Source organism: Lynx canadensis, chromosome D2, assembly GCF_007474595.2.
Source record: "Lynx canadensis isolate LIC74 chromosome D2, mLynCan4.pri.v2, whole genome shotgun sequence".
In the NCBI taxonomy this organism is placed as follows: domain Eukaryota; kingdom Metazoa; phylum Chordata; class Mammalia; order Carnivora; family Felidae; genus Lynx; species Lynx canadensis.
Window position 1 is genome coordinate 15,348,319 of NC_044313.2, and position 23,201 is coordinate 15,371,519.

At 35.8% G+C, this 23,201-nt stretch overlaps 1 protein-coding gene across 1 annotated transcript in view; it reads right to left on the reverse strand.

Moving 5' to 3' along the window:
• ATRNL1 (attractin like 1) overlaps positions 1-23,201 on the reverse strand; it is a 789,020-nt gene that overhangs the window by 420,311 nt on the left and 345,508 nt on the right. Inside the window, exon 26 of the mRNA XM_030334763.1 lies at positions 12,459-12,520. Coding sequence (XP_030190623.1) covers positions 12,459-12,520 — 62 coding nt within the window. The remainder of the gene's footprint in view (positions 1-12,458; positions 12,521-23,201) is intronic.

A 23,201-nucleotide genomic window follows, 5' to 3' on the forward strand; every position in this document is an offset into this window, starting at 1 on the left:
TTTGGTGGAATTTGCTTTGCTAGGTTTTAGACTTGCTTGGGACCAGTTCCCCCTTTCTTCTTCAGATATCTCCCTTAAGAATTGAGAATGCCGACCCAACCATGGTATTTTGGAATCATATAAATTGTCTGGTTTTACTGGTTCACAGGTAGAGAAAATATTGCCTCAGGATGAAATGTATCCTAAATCTCATCCATATCTGATATAGATGGTATTTACATGAGGCTTCAGACTTTAAAACTTTAGAGCTGATGTAGGAATGAGTTAAGGCTTTTGAGATTGTTGGGATGGAGTGGATGTATTTCGCATGCAAAAAGGACATGATTATGGGAGGCCACAGGCAGAATATGACGGATGAATTGTATTCCTCCAAAATTCATATGTTGAAACCCTAAACCTGAAAGTGATTATATTTGAAAATAGGGACTTTGGGTTGTAACTGAGGTTAAATCAGGTCATAAGGGAGGAATTCTGAACCAACAGAATTAGTGTCCTTATAAAAAGAGACCCCAGAGAGCTGGCATTTTCTCTCCATCTCCTTGCATTGAGGAAAAGCGATGTGAATGCACAGCAAGAACACAGCCATCTGCAAACCAAGAATTCTCACACCAGAAACCAACAATACTCGCACTCAAATCTTGGACTTCCCAGCCAGCAGGACTGTAGGATTTAAAATTTTCTGGTGTTAAAGCCACTCTGTCTGCGGTACGGCAGCCAAGCCGACTAAGCCACTCCTCAAGGTCAGAAGGAAAAAAATAACTGCCAGGTTTGGACTGATCGGCACGGTGGCTACATTGCTCTCTGATTCTCCAACTATACACTCTACTGTGCATCAGCTCTGGCCTCAGGCCTGTTTCCCTCTTAGGAACACAAACGGATGCAGGAATTCCAGGACTCCCATTACATACCATTCATTACACATGGCTACTCTTCACCTATCACATGCCTATTGAAGCTAGGCACTAACTGGCTTTAGGCCACCTGTGAAGCTAGTGAGGGATCAATCCCACTCAAATTCATTGCTGTATACCCATATGGAAGGAGTTAAATGAAGGCTGAGAAATAATCCATAAAATATACTTTAGATATCATTTATGTAAAACTCATAGGAAAATACCCAAATGAACTCCCTCCAAACTGCTAACAGATTTACAAATGTACAGAGCGTCTTTGATAAATCCTTCCTTGAAATAGTTTACATAAGGTAGGGAGAAACAACATCTCGTAAGGAAGATCCTCCTGTTACGAATAATCTACCTGGATAATACCTTAATCTCCCAAACTTACAACAGAAATTGATTAATGGTCAATGTATACAAATGCTCTTTTCTACACCCAATTTTTATTTAAAGCACACCTTAATGAAAGCATGTGGTTAGGGTAAATGTTTTAATTATAAGATTTCCTTAATATTTCAAAAGTAGGAAATGCTCTTCTTAAAAAAAACTCTTCTAGACCATCAGTTCTAGTTTTCTAGAACATAGCATACACAGAAATATCACAAGCACACAGCTCAGTGAATTATCACAAAGGTAATATACCCATGTAACCAACATCCCATCCCAATAAAACAATAGTAATTTACCCATTCCTTCCTCCTCAAAGATAGCTCTCATGCTGATTTTTAATACCATAGTTTGGTTCTACCTATTTCTGAACTTCATACAAATGAAATCCTACAGTATTTGTTCTTTTGTTTCTGGCTTCCTTTGTTCAACACTATTGTTTGGAGTGACATCTATATTGTTCTTGTAGGATTAGTTTGTTTTTTTTTTCTGTTACCCCGTATTTTTTCCTTTATACGGCTATATTCTCCATTCCATTATTTTTGGGTATTTGAGATATTCTCAGGTTTTGGCTATTTAAAACACACTGCTATAGCTATTTTTGCATGGCTTTTGATGGAATGGATTCCACTTCAGGGTGCAGTGTCAGCTTGTTTTCAGTTGTTGCCCCAGTTCCTAGCCTATCAAAAGTGTGGAGAGTGCCAGCACCCTCTCCAACATTTGGTTCTTGTTTTTGCTTTGCTTTGTTTTTTGTTTGTTTGTTTATTTGTTTGTTTTAGCCACTGTAATAGGTAAATGGGAAGTAGAATTATACTGTGGTTTTAATTTGTATTCCCTGATGAAAATTAGGTTGAGCAATAAACATTGGCATTCCTTGACTTGCTAACAAAACTTAAGAATGGTCCACTTCTGTCACAGCCCTCTCTACTTGCTGAAGTTTGTATTCTACTGGGAATGTTGATACTCCCTATAACAATACTTTGTTTCAGCCCATCTGTAGGCTGTGGTTACAACGCACTGGAAGCTCAGAAGCATTTTCAGGGCTGTTTGAGTCTGTCCTTCAGGTTCAGTCTGGGGCCTAAACCCAGTTCTAACCACCAGCTCAGTCTCAGATTCTTTGGTATGCTAATTAGGATCATAGCCTCATAAGTCCCAGAAATTCATAAACAACTTAGGGGATGGCTTTTTTTTCTTTTTGTTATTTCCCAGATCCTTTCTGGTTCCCTGGGCTCCACTTTTTATCCTCTGCCCAGAAACTGCCCAGTTCTGTGATGGTGCCACATTCTGTGCTAGGAGGACAGAGAAAAGGAAAAAGCAATGGCGTTTGTCTTGGCCCTCTTGTAACCACAACTCTACCTTATATTAAGGAAGATTCCTCTCCCTCTGAGATTTGGCTCTTCCAGCTTCTCATTCCTAGCCAATTTTGCTGCAGCCAATGTTATTCCTGCAAGGCTGCTTGGGATCGGGGGTGAGTGAATTAAGGACAAAGAGGAAAAAATGGAAGGGGGTTCTCCACTACTCACTCTGAGCTTTAAGAGTTTCCTTTGCAGGGGCATCTGGGTGATTCAGTTCATTAAACATTGGACTCGTTTGACTTTGCTTCAGGTCATGATCTCACAGTTCTTGGGTTTGAGCCCACGTTGGGGCTGACAGCACAGAGCCTGCTTGGGATCCTCTTTCTCCCTCTCTCTCTGGCCCTCCACACCCCCCTCTCAAAATAAATAAATAAACTTAAAAGAGTTTCCTTTTCTACACCATAACTCAGAACTAGGGGGTATTTCCAGAATGTTTCTTGTCTAGATCTCAGTAGTCACTCTGAGTTTTCAGCCTGCATTTAGTTTCAAGTCAGGGGATACCAAGGGAAAGTAACAGTAAATTCCCAAACAGTTCAGGGGCACTTTCAATTCTGGTCTTCTCTGATCTTCCTGCTGATACTTACTTTTCAGAATTATCAAATAGCTGCCCCTAGATTTTATCCAGGTTTTACAGTAGAAATCAGTGGGAGATTTAAAAAACATGGATATTTACAGCCTTCAACTTAAAGTCACTAGCTATATTAGCCTTAACAAAAGAGTCAGCCTGTCCTTTGAATCTTTGAAGCCAGGCATTGATTAACTTATTCTTTCCAGCTATGAAAGTCCTAGATGGCATCTTCTACCAATCTAAGGCTGTTTCATCTACACTGAAAATCTGTCGTTTAGTGTAGCCATCTTTGTTACCTATCTTAGCTAGATCTTCTGGATAATTTGCTGCAGCGTCTAAATCATACTTAGTGGTGAAAGATTAAAAGCTTTTCCTCTAAAATCAGGAAGAAGATACCTGCTTCTGCCACTTCTATTCAATGTGGTAGTGGATAGAGCAATTGACAAGAAAAAGAAATAAAAGTCACCCAAATTGGAAAAGAAGAAGTAAAATTATATGTTTGCAAATAATAGGACCTTATATGTAGGAAACCCTAAAAGTTCCACAAACACAAAAAAATTAGAATTAATAAACAAATGCAGCAAAGTAGCAGGACACAAAGTCAACATAAAAATGTGCTGCAACTGCTAGGAATTTATCCAAGGGATACAGGAGTACTGATGCATAGGGGCACTTGTACCCCAATGTTCATAGCAGCACTCTCAACAATAGCCAAATTATGGAAAGGGCCTAAATGTCCATCAACTGATGAATGGATAAAGAAATTGTGGTTTATATACACAATGGAATACTATGTGGCAATGAGAAAAAATGAAATATGGCCTTTTGTAGCAACGTGGATGATCTGGAGAGTGTGATACTAAGTGAATAAGCCATACAGAGAAAGACAGATACCATATGGTTTCACTCTTATGTGGATCCTGAGAAACTTAACAGGAACCCATGGGGGAGGGGAAGGAAAAAAAAAAAAAAGAGGTTAGAGTGGGAGAGAGCAAAAGAAAAAGAGACTGTAAAAAACGGAGAAAAAACGGGGGGTGGAGGGGGGGGGGGGGGGGGGGGGGGGGGGGTGATGGGTATTGAGGAGGGCACCTTTGGGATGAGCACTGGGTGTTGTATGGAAACCAATTTGTCAATAAATTTCATATATATATAAAAAAATGTGCTGCAGTTCTATACACTAATTTCTGAAAAGAAATTAACTAAACACCTCCATTTACAATAGCATCAAAAAGGATAAAATACTTGGGAATTAATCAAGGAAGTGAAAGACTTGTACAATAAAAACTACAAAATATTGCTGAAAATATATTAAAGACAAGTAAATGGAAAGACATTTCACATTCATGGATTTGAAGACTAAATACCTTCAAGATGTTGACACTATCCAAGCAAATTACACATACAATACAATCCCCTATCAAAATCCCAACAACTTTTTTTTCAGAAATGAAAAATTCATCCTAAAATTCATATGGAACCTCAAGGACCATAGATAGCAAAGAAAAAAATTGACAAAAAGAAAAAAAAAATCTTGAAAAAAGAACAAAGTTGGAGGAGTCATACTTCTTGACTTCAAAACTTACAACAAAACTATAATAATCAAACCAGTGTGGCACCAGCATAAACATAGACATGTAGGCCAATGGAATACAATAAAAAGCTCGGAAATAAACCTCCACATATCAGATAAAATACTCTTGTGATAAGAGCGCAAGACCATCCTATGAAGATGGGACCATCTTTTCAACAAATAATGCTGAGAAAACTGCACTGAAATCAAATGCAAAAGACTAGTTAGACCCTTACCTAATACCACAAACACACACACAAAAAAATGAATGCAAAATGGATCAATGACCTGAAACACAATAGCTAAAACTATAAAACTCTTAGAAGAAAATATAGGACAAAAGCTGTAAGACATTGGTTTGGCAATGATTGGATATGACACAAAGACATAGGCAACAACAGAAAAAATAGACAAAATGGACTTCACAATAAAAACTTCTATACACCAACAGAACCTATCAATAGAGTGAAAAGCAAGATACGTAGTGGGAGGAAATAATGAAAATCATGTATCTGATTAATTATCAGAGATTAATATCCAGGATGTATAGGGAGCTCCCACCATTCAACAAACAACAACAACAAAATAAACAAAACAAAGAACCTGATTCAAAAATGGGCAAAAGATTTGAACAATTTTTTTACAAAGAAGATATACAACTGGCAAGCACACAAAAGCATGCTAAACATTACTAATCATTAGGGAAATGCAAATCAAAACTGCAATAAGATACTACCTCACACACATTAGGATGGCTACCATCAAAACGAACATAAAAAATTATAAGTGCTGGTAAGAATACAGAAAAATTGGAACCCCTGTGCACTGTTGGTAAGATTTTAAAATGGTACAACTGCTGTGGAAAACGGGAGGAAGGTTCCTCAAAAAATTAAAAACATAAAGGAACAGAAAGCAAGGTCTTGAGTACCATGTTTGTACACTCATGATCATAACAACATTATTCACAATAGCTAAAAGACAGAAACAGCTCAAGTGTCCATCAACAGATGATGGTATATACATACAATGGAATATTATTCAGCCTTGTAAAGGAAGGAAATTCTGATAGTTGTTACAATATGGATGATCTTGAGAACATAATGCTAAGAGAAATAAACCAGTAACAAAAAGATAAATACTACATGATACCACTTATATAATGTACTGGAGTAGTCAAAAATCACAGAGACAGAAGGCTAAATGCTAACTGTCAGGGGTTGAAGGAAAGGAGATGGGAAATTATTATTTAATGGCATAGAGTTTCAGTTTTGTAAGATAAAAAGAGTTCTGGAGATGGAAAATTGGTGATAGCTGCATAATATATGATGTACTTATTATCACTAAAACTGTTCACTTAAAAAATGGTTAAGATGGCAAATTTATGTGTATTTTATCCTAATAAAAAAATTGAGAGAAAAACAATAATTCTTAAGAAAAAAATAATAACTCTAGATTGTCTGCCCCTAAAACCATAATATTAAAATGAAAAAAATATGAAGACCAAGTTGACAAACATGTACAAGTAACAGAGTGAAATAGCACTAAATCTCACTTAATAATATGTAGATGGAACATGAACATTGAAAAAGAACATATGGGAAAAATACTAAGTTTATTCTAATGGGCATCTATACTATACTGACTCCAATGATCTGAAAAACTCCATTATATCAAGCAGGTGGAACATTTACAAATGTTGATCGTATCTTTGAAAACAGAAAAAAATTGAAGAAATACAGAAGTATCATAAAGGTCTTTCACTGACTGAAGAAAAGCCAGTAAAAAAGACACACTGAAAAAATCCTACACATTTGGAAATTCAAGGACAGACTTCTAAATAATTCATGTGGAAATCATAAAAGAAATTAGAAAATACTTTGAATTACAGTTAATAAAAGTGCTATATATTAAACTCCATGGAATGCAGCTGAAACAATATTTTAAAAAGTGGTACACCTAAATGCATATATTAGAACCATATAACTAGAATTAATAAGCTTGATTACATGTTTAAATAAAAAATTTGGAAAAATAATACAGCAACTCCATAAAAGTAGATAGAAACATAAGCAGAAAACAATGAAAATAATGAACTAGAAAACAATAAAACATGGAACGAAGCCATGAAATGTAGTTTTTAAAGGACTCCCAACACTGTCAAGTTCTAAATGGCTTATCAAGAAAAAAAATGAATGTAAAAAGAGGCATAATTCACAATGAAAAGGGAGACATAATTCTAACATAAGTTCTGGAATATTAATTAGGAAATATATGCCAATAAATTCTGAAAATAAAGTGGACAATTTCCTTAAACAAAATTATCAATACATCAAGAAAAAATAGAAAACCTGAGATGTAAATACTAATGAAATTTCATGAGAAACTGCAAAATCTAAAATTCAAAGCATACAAAAACAAATTTAAAAACCTTACCAAAATTCATATGGTTTTACAGGGCAGTTCTACCAAACCTTCAAGTAACAGACAAATCTATTGTGCCAACTGTTAAAATGTGCCTCACTGATCCCTGACTACAAAGAGCACAATTAATCAAAGGCCCCCACCATCCTTAGTCAAAGGGTGATACTGGGAGATGCAGAACTCCTCTGATGAGTGATTTGGCTTGCAGAGTGCACTGAAATCTCAGGCTCTTTCACTCAACTACCTTTTCTTCCTGTTCCACTTCACAAAGGTCAGTTCAGCATTGTGGTCTAGAAGATCCGTCACCTTCTCCCCTGCTCTTTCCTCTGCAGGAGTTTCCCTAATGCTTTACTGCATATTTAATCCCATCTTGGGTCTGCTTCTCTGAAGATTTATCTGGGTAATCAGGAGGTAAAAAGGGGATTTGGAACTGTCTCCCTCCTTCCTTGGCAGGCTAAAAGAACATCATCAATGTTAGTAGGGTGGTGAAAGAATGCTTCCATTGCTAAAGCTTCACCAGTGGGGATGTAGGGAAACATCTTCAAAAGAGTGTGGGTTGGCTGATTGCTGCTAAGTTGTATTAATACGTGCAGTGTGATAATGAGAGACTGAAGGCCATTACAAATATTAGTAACTAAATATAAAAGCTAGAGAGTTTCTTTTATAGCTTTAAATGAAGCCCTTTTCTTTGACATTGGAAAAGCCAATATGGATGATCAGCAGGATAATGATCTCGTTGTTAGAGTTGCAGAGCCCCAGAGATGATCGAATGTTCAGCCAGAACAGTTATCTCATGCAAAGACAAGGGCCATGGTTGGGAAAACCTAGTCCTTAAAATATGGGATAGGAATATTTAGAATGATATATCTAAATGAGGGCTTCTAAGGAAACTTCTGTTGTTCTACAAATCCCTTCCCTGGTACAGAGCAATAACCACATCCCTTACCAAGCTGCCATCACCTCCTCTCCTGCTTGCCAGACAGATAACTAGAGTATAATGACAGCATAATACATCTTGGCCTGATAAGAAAGGGAAGGTATTATACACTTGAAAGAGCTATAAGAATAACCTAGAATGTACTGGCAGGAACGAGGGGAGCATGATGGAACTGGATTTTGGTGGTGTCTAATCAAGAGAGATGGCAGGTAAAGACTAGACCAAGCAAGAATTCATGAATTTAGGGATATATTCTCAGGACCACAGGAGATATAATATCCCACTGAGGACTCTTGAGGATGGAGTGACTCTTAGAAGCCTGGAAAAAACAATGGCCAATTGAAAGTGTAATGGAAACACCTGAGTTGCCCAAGCAGCTGGAAGGGAAAGGGAACAAGAAGTTGACAGAGGAAAATGTTCTAGAATGCGATAATTATGTAAGACCAGAAGAACTACTAGTAGACTGTGTTCCATAGGCACACCACTCACCAAGGCTATTACAGAAGGAATATAATGATGAGGGAACATCTGCTTCACTAAGAAGTTCAGTGGTGGCTTTCTTCTACAGACTAGAGCTGACATCAGGAGAGGCAGTCTGGGGTAGGCATTAAGTAATGGGGACCCAAAGTAAAAGGTACCAGGTGTCAGGGAATCCATGGCCCACAATTACCATAATGGTCAATAAGTCTGTTGGAGCAGCCAAGGGGTTAGCCCACAAAGAGCTGGGAAGATGATTAAGAATGTATGGTATCCTCAGGGGGAAAACTAGGTGGACAGCCAACAACTGGTGCTATTTAACATTTAGTTTTATTTTAAGTAAGAATGAAGAAACACAGGCTAAGAATTGTTGCCCCAATAGAAAAATCATGACCCTCTGCTCAGTTTCCAGATGAGCTAATTTACAAATCCAGAACCCCATGGAGAGAAGAGGTGGCTGGGTCCATAGAAGAAAGGACATCTTGAAACATCTTGAAAAGTGTATAAAATGATCCTCAAAGGGACCTTTGTATGATCTTTCTATTTGTGTATATTTGGGTATACAATTACATACAGGCATATATACATGGTTACATATATAATTCACAAGGAATAAACAGATATTTTGATTACTATCAGACATAGGTTGAGAGATGATACTCTAGATACTCAAGGACTAAAATGTCATGATGACCCCTTGTTAGATTTGGGGTGTCTTTAGAGGTCATGTAATAAATTCTGGCTAACTTCTGGCTCACAGTGGGCCAACTGTGTCTATGGATCCACCCAGTAATAATTTCCTCAGTTTTAAAATATATAATTAGAACACAGGTTAGAGTAACCTCTACATTGTGTCCCTGGTCTGGGGGGTAGTATCTATCAGAGTGGGAAAGACTGAGTGGCAACCTTTAAAACTACCCTCCATCTGGTTAAGATGGTAAATCAATAGCATTATATCATCCCAGTGGGAGAGTGAAAATATGCACCACCATTAAAATTCTAAATGGTACGGGGCAGTATATCAGTATATCTAAATGGTACAGGGGCCTACTATATCTCCATTGAATTTACCAGGCTTAACTTCTTTTACAATAAATCATTTAGACTTTTCAGATTCACAAAGACTTACTTTTCTCTTTCACATACCAGAAAAAAACATTTATTCTTAAAATAATGCCTTTCAGTTTTCTAATCCTTCATTATGTTATACTACAGACTCTCACAACAACAAAATCCTTTAATTCTATATAAGAAAGGACTGAGATTTCCACCTACTAACTAAGACCTACTTATGATAGTATAGAAAGCTAAGATCAGAGCCAGGCTATGCCTATAAATGATCTCCCTAGTACTTGCCCAATTATACTTACCATCAGAACTATGCCTAACATAAAGGTAAAAACTGACAGAGTTTGAGAACTGGCCTTCATAGAATCATGGCTAAACTGAAAAGCTGGCACATTCACCTCTGCTATTTCAGTAACTCAGTTAGAAACAGCAATAGCAATAACAGCGGCCTGATTGAAGATTGTCCAGAAATGCTGACCTGTTGAAAGCTCTCTTTTAAAATTTAGCAGTGGCTTTATTTAAAAAAAAAAAAAAAAAAAAAAAAAAACTTTAAAATATTCTGTCCATGTTTTTTCTTAACAATAAGATTTTAAAACTAATTTACATTTCACTACTGAAAGAAATTTAAATGACAAAAAAAACACATCAAATATATTTTATCTCACACAACAGTTAGAATATTTTATTTCACTTTGCCCATGATGACAACATAATAAATAGGATCATCTCTAAGACATGGTACACATTAACACTAGCCTTATTTTACTTAATAAAAAGGCTATTGAACTTAAATATGCATACAAATTCAAAAGCTAAACCCTAAACACTTAAATAATTTACATATATCAACTTTGTGAATTTTTATACAGAGCTGAACTTTTCTGTATATTTCTATTCACGCCCTTCTGCATGGAAAAAGTTTTATTTTGATGCAGTAAATAATGCTTGTTTGATTATAACTTCTAATACTTTCCCAAAACACACTGTAACTTAGTTAATAGCCCTAAAATCCTTTTATACTCAGAAATACAAAGTCATAAAACATTAATATATTTAAGACACTTTCTTATTTCATTTTTAAGGGGAAAATTTTAAGTAGGCACACGTGTTAGTGATAAATATGTTTATACTGTTAAATTCTGGAAATTACAACTTTTAAAGGGACATAGACAAACATGATTGTTTTCAGGGCAAAGTGACCGATGTAGCAAAGGTTTTGACAACAGAACTGGACACATAGGGAATATGTAAATTGGAAAAAAGAGTTTAGAAAACTGAAGGGCTATAAATGCAGAAGAGAGATTAGACTTGCTATGTGTTGGACCGTATGTATGAATGAGAAGTGGTATTATGGGGAGACAGATTTCATCTCAATTACAAAGGACAATTAGTTATCTGAAGATAGAAAATGTTATCTCAGGAGATGATGCATTTTCGTCATTAAAGGCATTTGGGCATAAGCTGGATGAGGGGTTGGGCAAATTATGTCCGCAGGCAGAATTCAGCCCACCAGCTGCTTTTGTAATAAAGGTTTATTGGAACAGAGCCACTCCCATTTGTTTCCTTATTGGCTATGTCAGTTTAGTACTGTAGCAGAATGTTTGCATCCATGCAACAGAGACAGTACAGCCCACAAATCCTGAAATATTTGCTATCCGGCCCTTCCCTATGAGAAAGGCTTTAGGAATTTAAGTATTGGAGGGGTGTCTGGACAACATAACCAATAATGGTTACTCTGGCATTTAAGAAAGTGCTTAGCATATCAACCATATCAAGGAACTGGTTGTACAGGTTTCACTGCATAAGGCAGTCTGGCCAACTTGGTGAGTAGAGTCAAAATTCATACTGCACTCGGTAAAGTTGTATGCCATGTTGTAGGACTATGTCTGCCAAAATTGTCTAATTTGCATGAAGGACCCAGCGCACCAGCACAACCTGTACATATAATAATCGTATTAACAAAAACAATATCCCTTCCTCTACAGATGATCTAAGATGCCATAACACAGATATCCTATCACTGACTCAATTTTTCTCCCAATCCAAGGTTTCTTTATTTACATCCCATGGAATTAATAATAGATGCTCCCCAAAAAGAGTTTTCACATTTTATGAAGTGCTACAAGCTCTACCTTCTTTTTAGAAAGATACATAGCAAATTAGCACATTAAGATCTCTAAGGAAAAAAAAATTCTTGCAATGTCAGTAGAAGTAATGTCAGTTACAAACTAAAAGAGCCGTATTTTCCAAACTTGTTTAATCATGGAAACGTTTTTATGAACTTACTGCTAATATCTCAAATAACTAATATTTTAGGGATGATGCTCTGTTCAAAGTTGTATTTAGTATTTCCAGATTAGAAGCTCACTGAGGACAGAAAATGTACTCTCTACAGATTTTTAGCACATTGCTAAGCACATATGATAATTACCTGACAAATAATTGAATTAACAGTAGGAGATGTACCTAATCAATATGGTGACTATGCTGCTAATTTCATTAAGTAAAGTAGGCTTTAATTACTTATGTGACAGGAACACAAAGTTATCTTCTTTCCAATGATTCCATTAGCAATTATATAGTCCAACAGCAAAATAATCTTGAAAAGTACATTTCAAGTATGGTTCTTCTGCTCTGTTATATATTTAAGTATATGAAGCTATTCAAGACATAGCATTGATGTTTTAAGGTTAAAGACTTGATAAATTACCAAACAGGTTGATAGAACATTATCAGTACAGGTTTAATAAATTTGAAGTCAGTAAAAGCAAATTACCTGAAGAAGGTGACAAAAAACTGCACAAGATCCATGATTGTGTTGTGTTGTGAGAATGCAATCTGCAAGATCAAAATAAAAGAAAGTTTGAAACTTAATCTATGTTGTTCTCCAATATCTGTGGTGAGTTTCATGGCATTTGTAAATACAGTATTTTTAAATCATCAAAAGATTTGTATCATTATACTATAAATCACATATGCTGAAATCAAAACTTCATCTAGAACATCTAATAAAGTCAACAACCGACAATGATGGCCTTTACATAGGCTATTACATTAAATGATTTTAAAAACTATTATGAAATTACTTCAAGAATGTATGCTAAGTTTCATGTGCAATTCTGACATTAAATGTGCGTAACTAGGGGCGCCTGGGTGGCGCAGTCGGTTAAGCGTCCGACTTCAGCCAGGTCACGATCTCGCGGTCCGTGAGTTCGAGCCCCGCGTCAGGCTCTGGGCTGATGGCTCAGAGCCTGGAGCCTGTTTCCGATTCTGTGTCTCCCTCTCTCTCTGCCCCTCCCCCGTTCATGCTCTGTTTCTCTCTGTCCCAAAAATAATAAACGTTGAAAAAAAAATTAAAAAAAAAAAATGTGCGTAACTAAAACATGTAAATGAGTTTCTACATTTAATAATGATCACAGTTTGTATCAGTACAGGTAATAATTGCTTATAAGCCAAAAAAATAAATCTCAACTCTGTTAAGGATATGGAGAATTTATCTTTATGTATATATTTATATGTATATATACATACAAAGACACACACATATATATATTTTAAGTTTATTTATTTTGAGAGACAGCATGTAGGGGAGGAGCAGAGAGAGGGAGAAAGAAAATCCTAAGCAGGTTCCATGTTCTCAGCACAAAACCTGACATGGGGCTTAAGCTCACACACAGTGAGATCATGACCTGAGCCAAAATCGAGTCGGGTACTTAAGCCACTGAGTCACCCAGGCGCCCTCCTCCCATATATTTTTGTCAAGACAAGCTATATGTGTGCATACAACTATTTTGCCATATTCTACTCAGAAAATAACATATGTCACTTCATTTTATACTTTCATGTTATTAAGAAACGAATTTTGAGGGGTGCCTGGGTGGCTTAGTCAGTTAAGCTTCTGACTCTTGATTTTGGCTCAGGTCATGATCTCATAGTTTCGTGACTTCAAGCTTGGAGTCGGGCTCTGTGCTGACAGTGCAAAACCTGCTTGGGATTCTCCCTGTCTCTCTGCCCACCCCCTGCTTGCACTGTCTCTGTCTCTCTTAAACAAGTAAACATAAAAAAAAAAAAAAAAGAAAAAAAAGAAAGAAATGAATTTTGAGAGGTGAAACTAGTCAATAAACTAAAGTTGTTCTACATTTCTGCTAACATATACTGTAACACAATACTCAGGAAGTACTGTATAGTATATTAGTCAATAATGCAGTATCTAAATGGAGAATTTCTGGTTTTGAAATCTACCTTTCCACTTACTAGGTGTAAATATTTTGGAAAACTAACTTATTTGTGTCTCAGCTGTCCCATATGTGAAAGGTCAAAATAAAAGTACCTACTTCATAGTGCTAGAGGAAAGATTAACTGAATTAATAAAAATAAAATTCTTGCCATAATATCTGCTATGTAGAAGGTATAATAAATATTATTATACTTTTACATCATGTATAGAAGAGATGGTCAACATAAATGAATTTTCCAAGACAGCTGAATCTAAACCATCAAGGTACTGAAATCTCTTTTTCCTTTAACAATCTTTTATGAAAATCATTCAAAACCATGGCAGTGAATTTTCACTTCCAGTAAAAATGGAGTAAAAGGAATATCTCTACTTCCTTAAACAACTAGAAAACTATACAAAGTTTTGAAAATAAATTTTAGACATTGGACAAAAGGCAGAGGAAGATATAATCCATCAGGTAAAGGAATACAAAAGAGATGAGCCTTACAATTATCCAGCTTTCAGTGCAAAGAAATAACACCAAGGAATTTAAATGGCAATCTAAATAAGGAGTATCAGTATTTCTTATATAAAATAAAGAATTATAGTCAGTTGAGAAGATGGTTACATTTGTGGTGTATACAAGATGTTTTAAATATAGTGGCATTCATTTCCAAAAAACTTCTAAGCATTTGAAGAATTACAAAGCACTTATACAGAGACTGAGGAAAGATAATTGCTGTAGGAGATTGGTTATAGGTGAAAATGTCTTAAAAAATTTAAGAAAAAATATCTTTTAATGGAAAAATTACAAATGAATTTTCTTCCCAGGTGACTGTCCGTAAGAATAAGTTGGGAACAGAACTTGTCCTTTCTGGGCCTGCATTATTAAGTACCTTGGAACAAAAATATTTTTAAGACAAGTAAACAAAACACTAATACACATGAAAATATCTACAATATTCTACATTTTCCCAAAGAATGTCTGACTAAATAAAGCAGGAATTAAAGGAAGGACCTACAAGTTACAATCATGAACTAAAGCACTAAAACATTTCAAAACTTCAACTATATTATCTACCTATACCTATTAATAGAAAAGAAGAAAAAGCTTTCACAAGAAATATGACTAATATTTTGACTCCAGCTTGTCTGTAGAGGATAATCTGGGATTCCACTAACGGGGTGATGAGACACCTAGACTTGCCAAATTAACACATTTTCCAATATGCCGAAACAATAGCTGCATTTCTTCACAAATTAGGTGACAGTGTAATGCTTGAACATGAAGTAAAGTACTGAAGTAAAGACCCTGACCAACTTTTGTTACAGACAACACTCTACTACCTTTCACAATGAGGAGCATAATGATGGGATAAAAAATTGATGGCGGAGGTCTGTGTCAGAAAGTGTATCTGAAATACAAACTGCCTTAAAAACAGAAGCAAGAGAGACCCTAAAGTAACATATCTGTTCACATAAATGCGCCCAAGAGGAAATGCAGACTTGGCAGAAGCGATCTCTGTACTCAGCGTATCATCGGGGTGCTTCTGCCTCAAGTTGAAAGTATCCCGTATTGTCTGTTCAAAAGGGAAGTCAGCATTACCAAGCACTGTGCAAATCTTTCAAAAGGTTGCTCCCCCTGAGACTTTCTACAGGAAATTCTACAGGACACAGCCTATGGAAAACACTGTCAGACAGCTCACACGTAGCCACAGGCTTAATAATGACATTGGACTGATTCTAGAAATGGAAGGCAGATCCAAGGAGCATTTGATATCATTGGTGAACAAAGCCAAGCAGACTCTAAGTCAAGCAGATCCCCTCATAGGAGGAGCCAATTTATTCATCCATCGCATATTTCACTTAGTATCTACTACATTCTGAATGCCACACCGAGTCCTTGGATGCATCAGTGAAAAATAACATCAAAATTCTTAATGGTGTTGGTGAGGGAGGACAAAAACAGTAATAATAACTACATAGTGTATTAGAACTTGGTTAAGTGCTAATGGGGGAAAAAACATTAAAAGCATCCTATATTTTGGTAACATTGCATGTCAACTATACTTCAGTTTTAAAACGTATCCTAGGGGCGCCTGGGTGGCGCAGTCGGTTAAGCGTCCGACTTCAGCCAGGTCACGATCTCGCGGTCCGTGAGTTCGAGCCCCGCGTCAGGCTCTGGGCTGATGGCTCAGAGCCTGGAGCCTGTTTCCGATTCTGTGTCTCCCTCTCTCTCTGCCCCTCCCCTGTTCATGCTCTGTTTCTCTCTGTCCCAAAAATAAATAAACGTTGAAAAAAAAATTAAAAAAATAAAACGTATCCTAGTTTTTATACTAACGTATGTAAGACAAGAAATCACTCCTTGGTGTGTAAAAGTGTGCAAAAGTGCTGGGAAGCGACAGGAGGAAAGGGAGGGGTAGCAGAAAAATATGAAACACAGCATTAGGTTCAGATGCATCTTGCTGTCCTGGGTTTTTCTCTATCTAGAACAGAATCCAGCAGCTCCAGGATCCTTTCAATGAACCTGGAAGGCCCACAGGGAAAGGAATAAGGATAAACCGAGGGAGAACCATTCTAAGTGAAGTTGAGCAACAGATCTTCATGTGGCTGACTCTGTATCATCCAGATAAGACCCCAAATACCACACTTCTCTCAAACACTCTCTGAAGTAGGTGCCGTCTCCCTTACTCCAGACTCTTGTGTGAACTTATTTCTTCTAGACTTCAATCTGAAACTATCTTATTTTACAAGTTATAATCATTAATTAAATCATTAGTTAAAATGTCTTTCTCCACTAAAACGTAAGCTCTGTGAGAAGAGCAGCCTTGTTCATCTTGTTCATAACCCTGTTCCAGTACCTAGAATAGCATTTGGTACCTAGCAAGCACTTAATAAAACTTTGCTGAAAAAATGAATACATTTATTTTTTTTCTTTTTTTTTTTTATATATGAAATTTATTGACAAATTGGTTTCCATACAACACCCAGTGCTCATCCCAACAGGTGCCCTCCTCAATACCCATCACCCACCCTCCCCTCCCTCCCCCCCCCCATCAACCCTCAGTAGGTTCTCAGTTTTTTGTTTTTTTTTTTTAATTTTTTTTTCAACGTTTATTTATTTTTGGGACAGAGAGAGACAGAGCATGAACGGGGGAGGGGCAGAGAGAGAGGGAGACACAGAATCGGAAACAGGCTCCAGGCTCTGAGCCATCAGCCCAGAGCCTGACGCGGGGCTCGAACTCACGGACCGCGAGATCGTGACCTGGCTGAAGTCGGACACTTAACCGACTGCGCCACCCAGGCGCCCCATCAGTTTTTAACAGTCTCTTATGCTTTGGCTCTCTCCCACTCTAACCTCTTTTTTTTTTTTTTTCCTTCCCCTCCCCCATGGGTTCCTGTTGAGTTTCTCAGGATCCACATAAGAGTGAAACCATATGGTATCTGTCTTTCTCTGTATGGCTTATTTCACTTAGCATTACACTCTCCAGTTCCATCCACGTTGCTACAAAAGGCCATATTTCATTCTTTCTCATTGCCACGTAGTATTCCATTGTGTATATAAACCACAATTTCTTTATCCATTCATCAGTTGATGGACATTTAGGCTCTTTCCATAATTTGGCTATTGTTGAGAGTGCTGCTATGAACATTGGGGTACAAGTGCCCCTATGCATCAGTACTCCTGTATCCCTTGGGTAAATTCCTAGCAGTGCTATTGCTGGGTCATAGGGTAGGTCTATTTTTAATTTTCTGAGGAACCTCCACACTGCTTTCCAGAGCGGCTGCACCAATTTGCATTCCCACCAACAGTGCAAGAGGGTTCCCGTTTCTCCACATCCTCTCCAGCATCTATAGTCTCCTGATTTGTTCATTTTGGCCACTCTGACTGGCGTGAGGTGATACCTGAGTGTGGTTGAAAAAATGAATACATTTAAAAGCAAAATTTAACAAAAGAGTATTCTTAGGACTTCATATAGTCTTAAGATCCATGAGAGGAAGCTGGTACAGATGTTATTCTGAAAAACAGTTTTAAAGTTTTTATTCATTTAAATTTCTTTCATAAATCAGTATTCATACAGATTATAATTGCCTACTAATTACAGATCATAAAATACTATTTTTACTTATAAAATTGCCATTTATTATAAAGTTCAAAAATACTATTTTTACTTATAAAATTGCCATTTATTATAAAGTTCAGGAGTTTCATAAAATGTGATCCTTGTGTAAAAATTTTTCTTTATTTTTAATCAAAGAAAAATTTTATAAGATCTACCATTTACAATTTTAGCTACAATATTTTGGAACCGAGATATCAAAAATGATTTCTTGCTATGTATTTTTACCGCAGCTTCTTAATTTCAACAGTAAACATCTTTAACTATTCTTAACTATGTTGGTTTCTATAAATTTCTCTCAGGTGAATTAGATCAGACTACAATCTCCTTATCCAATATAGGTTGCATTACGTGAAACATTATTTTTTAAACCCCCCCAAAAAAATTAGACTGCCTTAAAAGAGTGATCATTTAGCCAATTTTATTTAAAAAACAGTGAGTCAAATCAATAACAGTAACAACACCCTAAATTTGTAGTGTCCCTGAGAGTATATCTCCTGAGGATACAGAATATTTCTGACCCTAAATTCTATAATGGTCTAATTGGAAAGATTTCTATTGGTTGATGCCATTGATAGAACATGGCCCTTTGAAGATAATCAATATGTTCTATTTTGGTTCTGTGGTCATTCCCATGAAAAACATGACAAGTTTACTCAAGGTGCATTTAAAGTTAGTTTTAAACTTTAGCCAGCATAAATGCACCACCGAAATTCCTTTTTCTATAAGGATGTTATTTAAGATATCTAATAATTATTCAAAGAAATTTATTCAAAATTAAGAGATTAATTATGGGAAAACGGGAAAATCTCATAATATCTTAATTTTTCTCATGTTTTTAAAAAGCCTCCAATTTAGTGACATGCTAAGAAACAGAGTTAGCTGAAACTATGGCAACAATGATGATATTATATTTTGATCATTTGATCTTACATTGCAAATTCATATTGAAAACATGTCTAAAATCTAAAATTTGAATTTAAGATATGCTATATTTTTCATTAACTAATAATAATGATCAACATTTTGAGTTTATGATTGGATGAAGAAAGCTGCATTAAATGCCTTTGGATACAGAAGGAGATTAATAGCTTGATATTTACCACAAATGTCAGAATTTGTAAGAGAGAAGAAAATGTTAACTTGAAGGACAAAATAGTGTTTTGTGCAAAATGTCAGCCTGCCATAAATAAACTCTGATATAATATGGGATAAACAAAAATGAAAATATAAAGGGATGTGCTGAAATTATCACGTTCATCTAACAAACTGAAATTAAAAGAGCAGTTCCTCAAACTATTATTTGGATCACAGTCTTTCAAAATGCTGACTTAAAGCACACTTACATAATGGAAGTTAGTCACCTAGTCATGTCAACGACAAGCTATGTTTCAGGCAAGCAATTCAAGATCTTGAGTTTTCATTTAATCAATTTTTTCAAGTAAATAAAAGCAGACTAGGGTTTAAATTAGCTATTACTGGATAAAACCAACTATGACAATCTATTCCGGATCAGCATAAACTTCCTACCGATAATTAGCACGCTCCTTATTAATATAATATGTACCATTCCTTACAAAGTAATGTTTCAAAATACAGGGCTAAATGTAAAATGAATGTAATAAAACCTATTTCTGGATAAAGATATGTGGGATGAACATACAGACAAGTCTGTCTAAATATTACACATATTGATCTGATTATAAATTCTTGAATATTGTTTAAAATTTAATGGGTTTAATTCTTTTTAAAGCAAATTAATTATCTTAGTGAAGTACTTTCCTCCTGGCATTAATGCAAAAACTTACCTGGTTTCTCTGTCTTTACATCATACCCCTCTGGTCACTCCTCACCTAGCTGACAAAATGCTCTTTTTAAAAATGAAAAAGGTTTCTGTAATTCCCCTCTTCACAGTTCCACACTCCCCTAACTAATACTGATATCATTATTAACCACAGTCCATAATGTATTCAGATGTCCTTTCTCTACTCCAGGATCGCATCCAGGATACAGATAACATTTAGTCATTCGTTATGTCCCTTTGGCTCCTCTTGGCTATGACAGTTTCACAGACTTTCTTTCTTTTTTATTATTTTCACAGTTTTGAGGAGTAATAGTAAGGCATTTGGTAGAATGCACATCAAGCAGCATTTGTAAAGTGTTTTTCTTATGATTAGACTGAGGTTATGGGTTTTTGAAACGAAGAGCACAGAGATTAAGTGCAATTTTTGTCACTTCATACCAAAGGTATAGACTATCAGTGTGACTTATTTCTGCTGATGGTAACCTTGGTGACCTGGCTGAAAGAGTGTTTGCCAAGTTTTGGTTTCTCTCTGTAAAATTACTCTTTTTTACTACTTTGCCATATTGTATTCTTTGGAAGGAAGTTCTCATGTACATTTAAGTGGGAAATTATAGGCTACCTTCTTTGGTACATGCTATCTACATAAACTATTTGGAAACATGGAGTTTGACCATTTATTTATTTAATGATTTATTTATATCACTATGGACTCATGTATATCTATTTTCTACTTTGCAGTATGATCCAATATTACCTTACTTTGTTGTTGAAACTGTTCCAACTTTAGCCATTGTGAGTTCTTTCATTTGGTTCTTGTGTCCTTTTGACATATTCCCATAGTTGTGTGTTTTGTTTTTTGTTTTAATGCTTCCTTACTTTCTAGCAGTACAAGATACTCCAGGATCACCTGTGTATTTGCTACACTAGTCCTTGAATCAACTATTTCCTCCAAGGAGTTTCTTTACATGAGGATGGTATCAGAAACCAAACCCTAGGCAGTAGGTTTGCTCGTTGCTGCTATGTTGTCATTGTCTCTAGGCTGAGCCCACAGAACAAGGAAATATGTGTGTATGTGCTAACCTGTGTATATACACACATATCTATAAATATTTCTATACATATAAGCATCTGTATCCATATGAAGCTAACCATGAGTTCATACTGATGTCTGTACATGTTTTTAAGATGGCTTTCATCAGACAGAGGAATATTCCATATATTCCATATATATTCCATATACAGTAAAACCCTGGATTGCAAGTAACTTGTTCTGTGTTTCGCAAGATGAGAAAACATTTCTAATAAATTTTAACTTGATAAATGAGCCATGTCTTGCAGTATGAGTAATACATGATGCCAAACATCACATGATCACAACTGAGCCAATGGTACTTCTCTCTCTCTCTCTCTCTCTCTCTCTCATTCACTGCAAGATTATGGGTGATTGTCTCCCATGCTCAGATGCTTGGTCTCAGGCCATGGTGTTTGGCAGAAGTGAGTGATTTTTCAGAACATTGGAAAATGCCCACAACTGGCATTAGTGTATTTTTCGTCACTTCAAAGCACCTATGGACAGGCCTTTGCTTTTCCATACAAGAGTAAGCTTAGGAATGCTTTGCTTAATTGTAGGTCAGGCTGCCCGCAGATATAGACCCTTTCCTCTGCTGCCTTATTGCCAGTTATGTTAAATACAGTATATGACAAGAGTTTATTAATATTGTACTGTAGTCAGTATACAATAGCCCCCAAGCCGAAATGGTTGAAAATAAGCGGAGTAAGAAGAAGGAGATAATTACGGTGGAAGTAAAGAAGGAAATCATCAAGTACCAGTGAGGTATGAGAGTGGCCAAAACTGCAAGATTCTATAAGTCTACGACTGCATTACGTCTGTGGAGGGGGAAGAGGAAAAGGCAGAAGAATCCCTCACTGCAAATGAGATTAGGGAGATGTGTAAAATGGGAAACAGTGCAAAGTTTTGTAGAAAAGCACACCCCAGTAAGGCTGTGGCAGTGCAAGCAATGAACGTATTTCATGACAATCCCGTATCACATTTCCGTGAAATCCTCAAAAGGAGGCAAAGGCAAGTGTCCTTAGATAGGTTCCTTGTTAAATCTTCATGAAAAGAAAAAGATTCCACTGAGCCAATAGACAGCAGTGATGCTGATAGTGAAAGTCGTCCTACACAATAACTTCCTCTCTCTTGTCTCCCTCACGCCAGCCACAAAGGTTTTCAAAGGTGAATGCAGGTTAATTTGTTTATTTTTCTTTATATTTTGTATTTTCTTTATTATTTTATATTATACTATAGTATTGTAATCATTTTTATATGAATATTTTTAGGTTGTGGAATGAATCATTATTTCTTATGGGGAAATTCGCTTTGATATACAAGTGCTTTGGATTACAAGAATGTTTCCAGAATGAATTATGCTCACAAACCAAGGTTTTACTGTGTGTTCCATATATATTATAATATGTTATATATATTATATATTACATTAATATATAATTAATAGCATATATACATACATATATACACACACATATACATATACATATATACACAGAGAGAGAGGCTGGTTCTTCTAAAAGATCAATAAAGTTAGTAAGTCTCTAGTCAGATCAAGAAAAAAGAGAGAAGTCACAAATTACCAACATCAGGAATGAAAGATGGGACATTATTATAGACCCTACAGAAAAGGATAATAAGATAATTTTTCAAATAAATTAATGCCCATAAATGAAATATCCTTGACAAAGTGGAAAACTTCATTGCAATACATGAAATATCATAGCTCCCTTAAGAAAAAATAAATAACTTAAATAGTATTATAACTATTAAGCATATTAGATTTCTCATTTAAAACCTTGAAACAACAAAACCAAAACACAAAATAATCAACTATAAGGGTATGATTTCACTGGAAAATTCTAAATATTTAAGTAAGAAGTAGCATCATATCTACAAATCTTTTAGAACATAGACAAGGAGATAACACTTTTATTAACATTTATTTCATGAAACCAGCATTACCCTGATAACAAAACCAAACGTAAGAAAAAAATCTAGACAGAAATATCTTTCAGTAATATAATAGCAGAATAAAATCCTCAATAAATATCAGCAAACTGAACCCAGCAATATATAAAAAGGATAATAAATCAATGCCAACTGTGGTATATCCCAGAAATGCAAACCCAGTTCAACATTCAAAATTAATCAATGTAGTTTACCAAGCCTAAAGACTAAAAGTGAATTACCAAAAAATCATTCTAATAGATGCAGAAAAAGTATCTGAAAGAATTCAACATCAGTCTTAATTAAAAAAAAAAAAAACTCAGTAAAATAAGTGCACAAGAAAACCACTCTAAAGAACT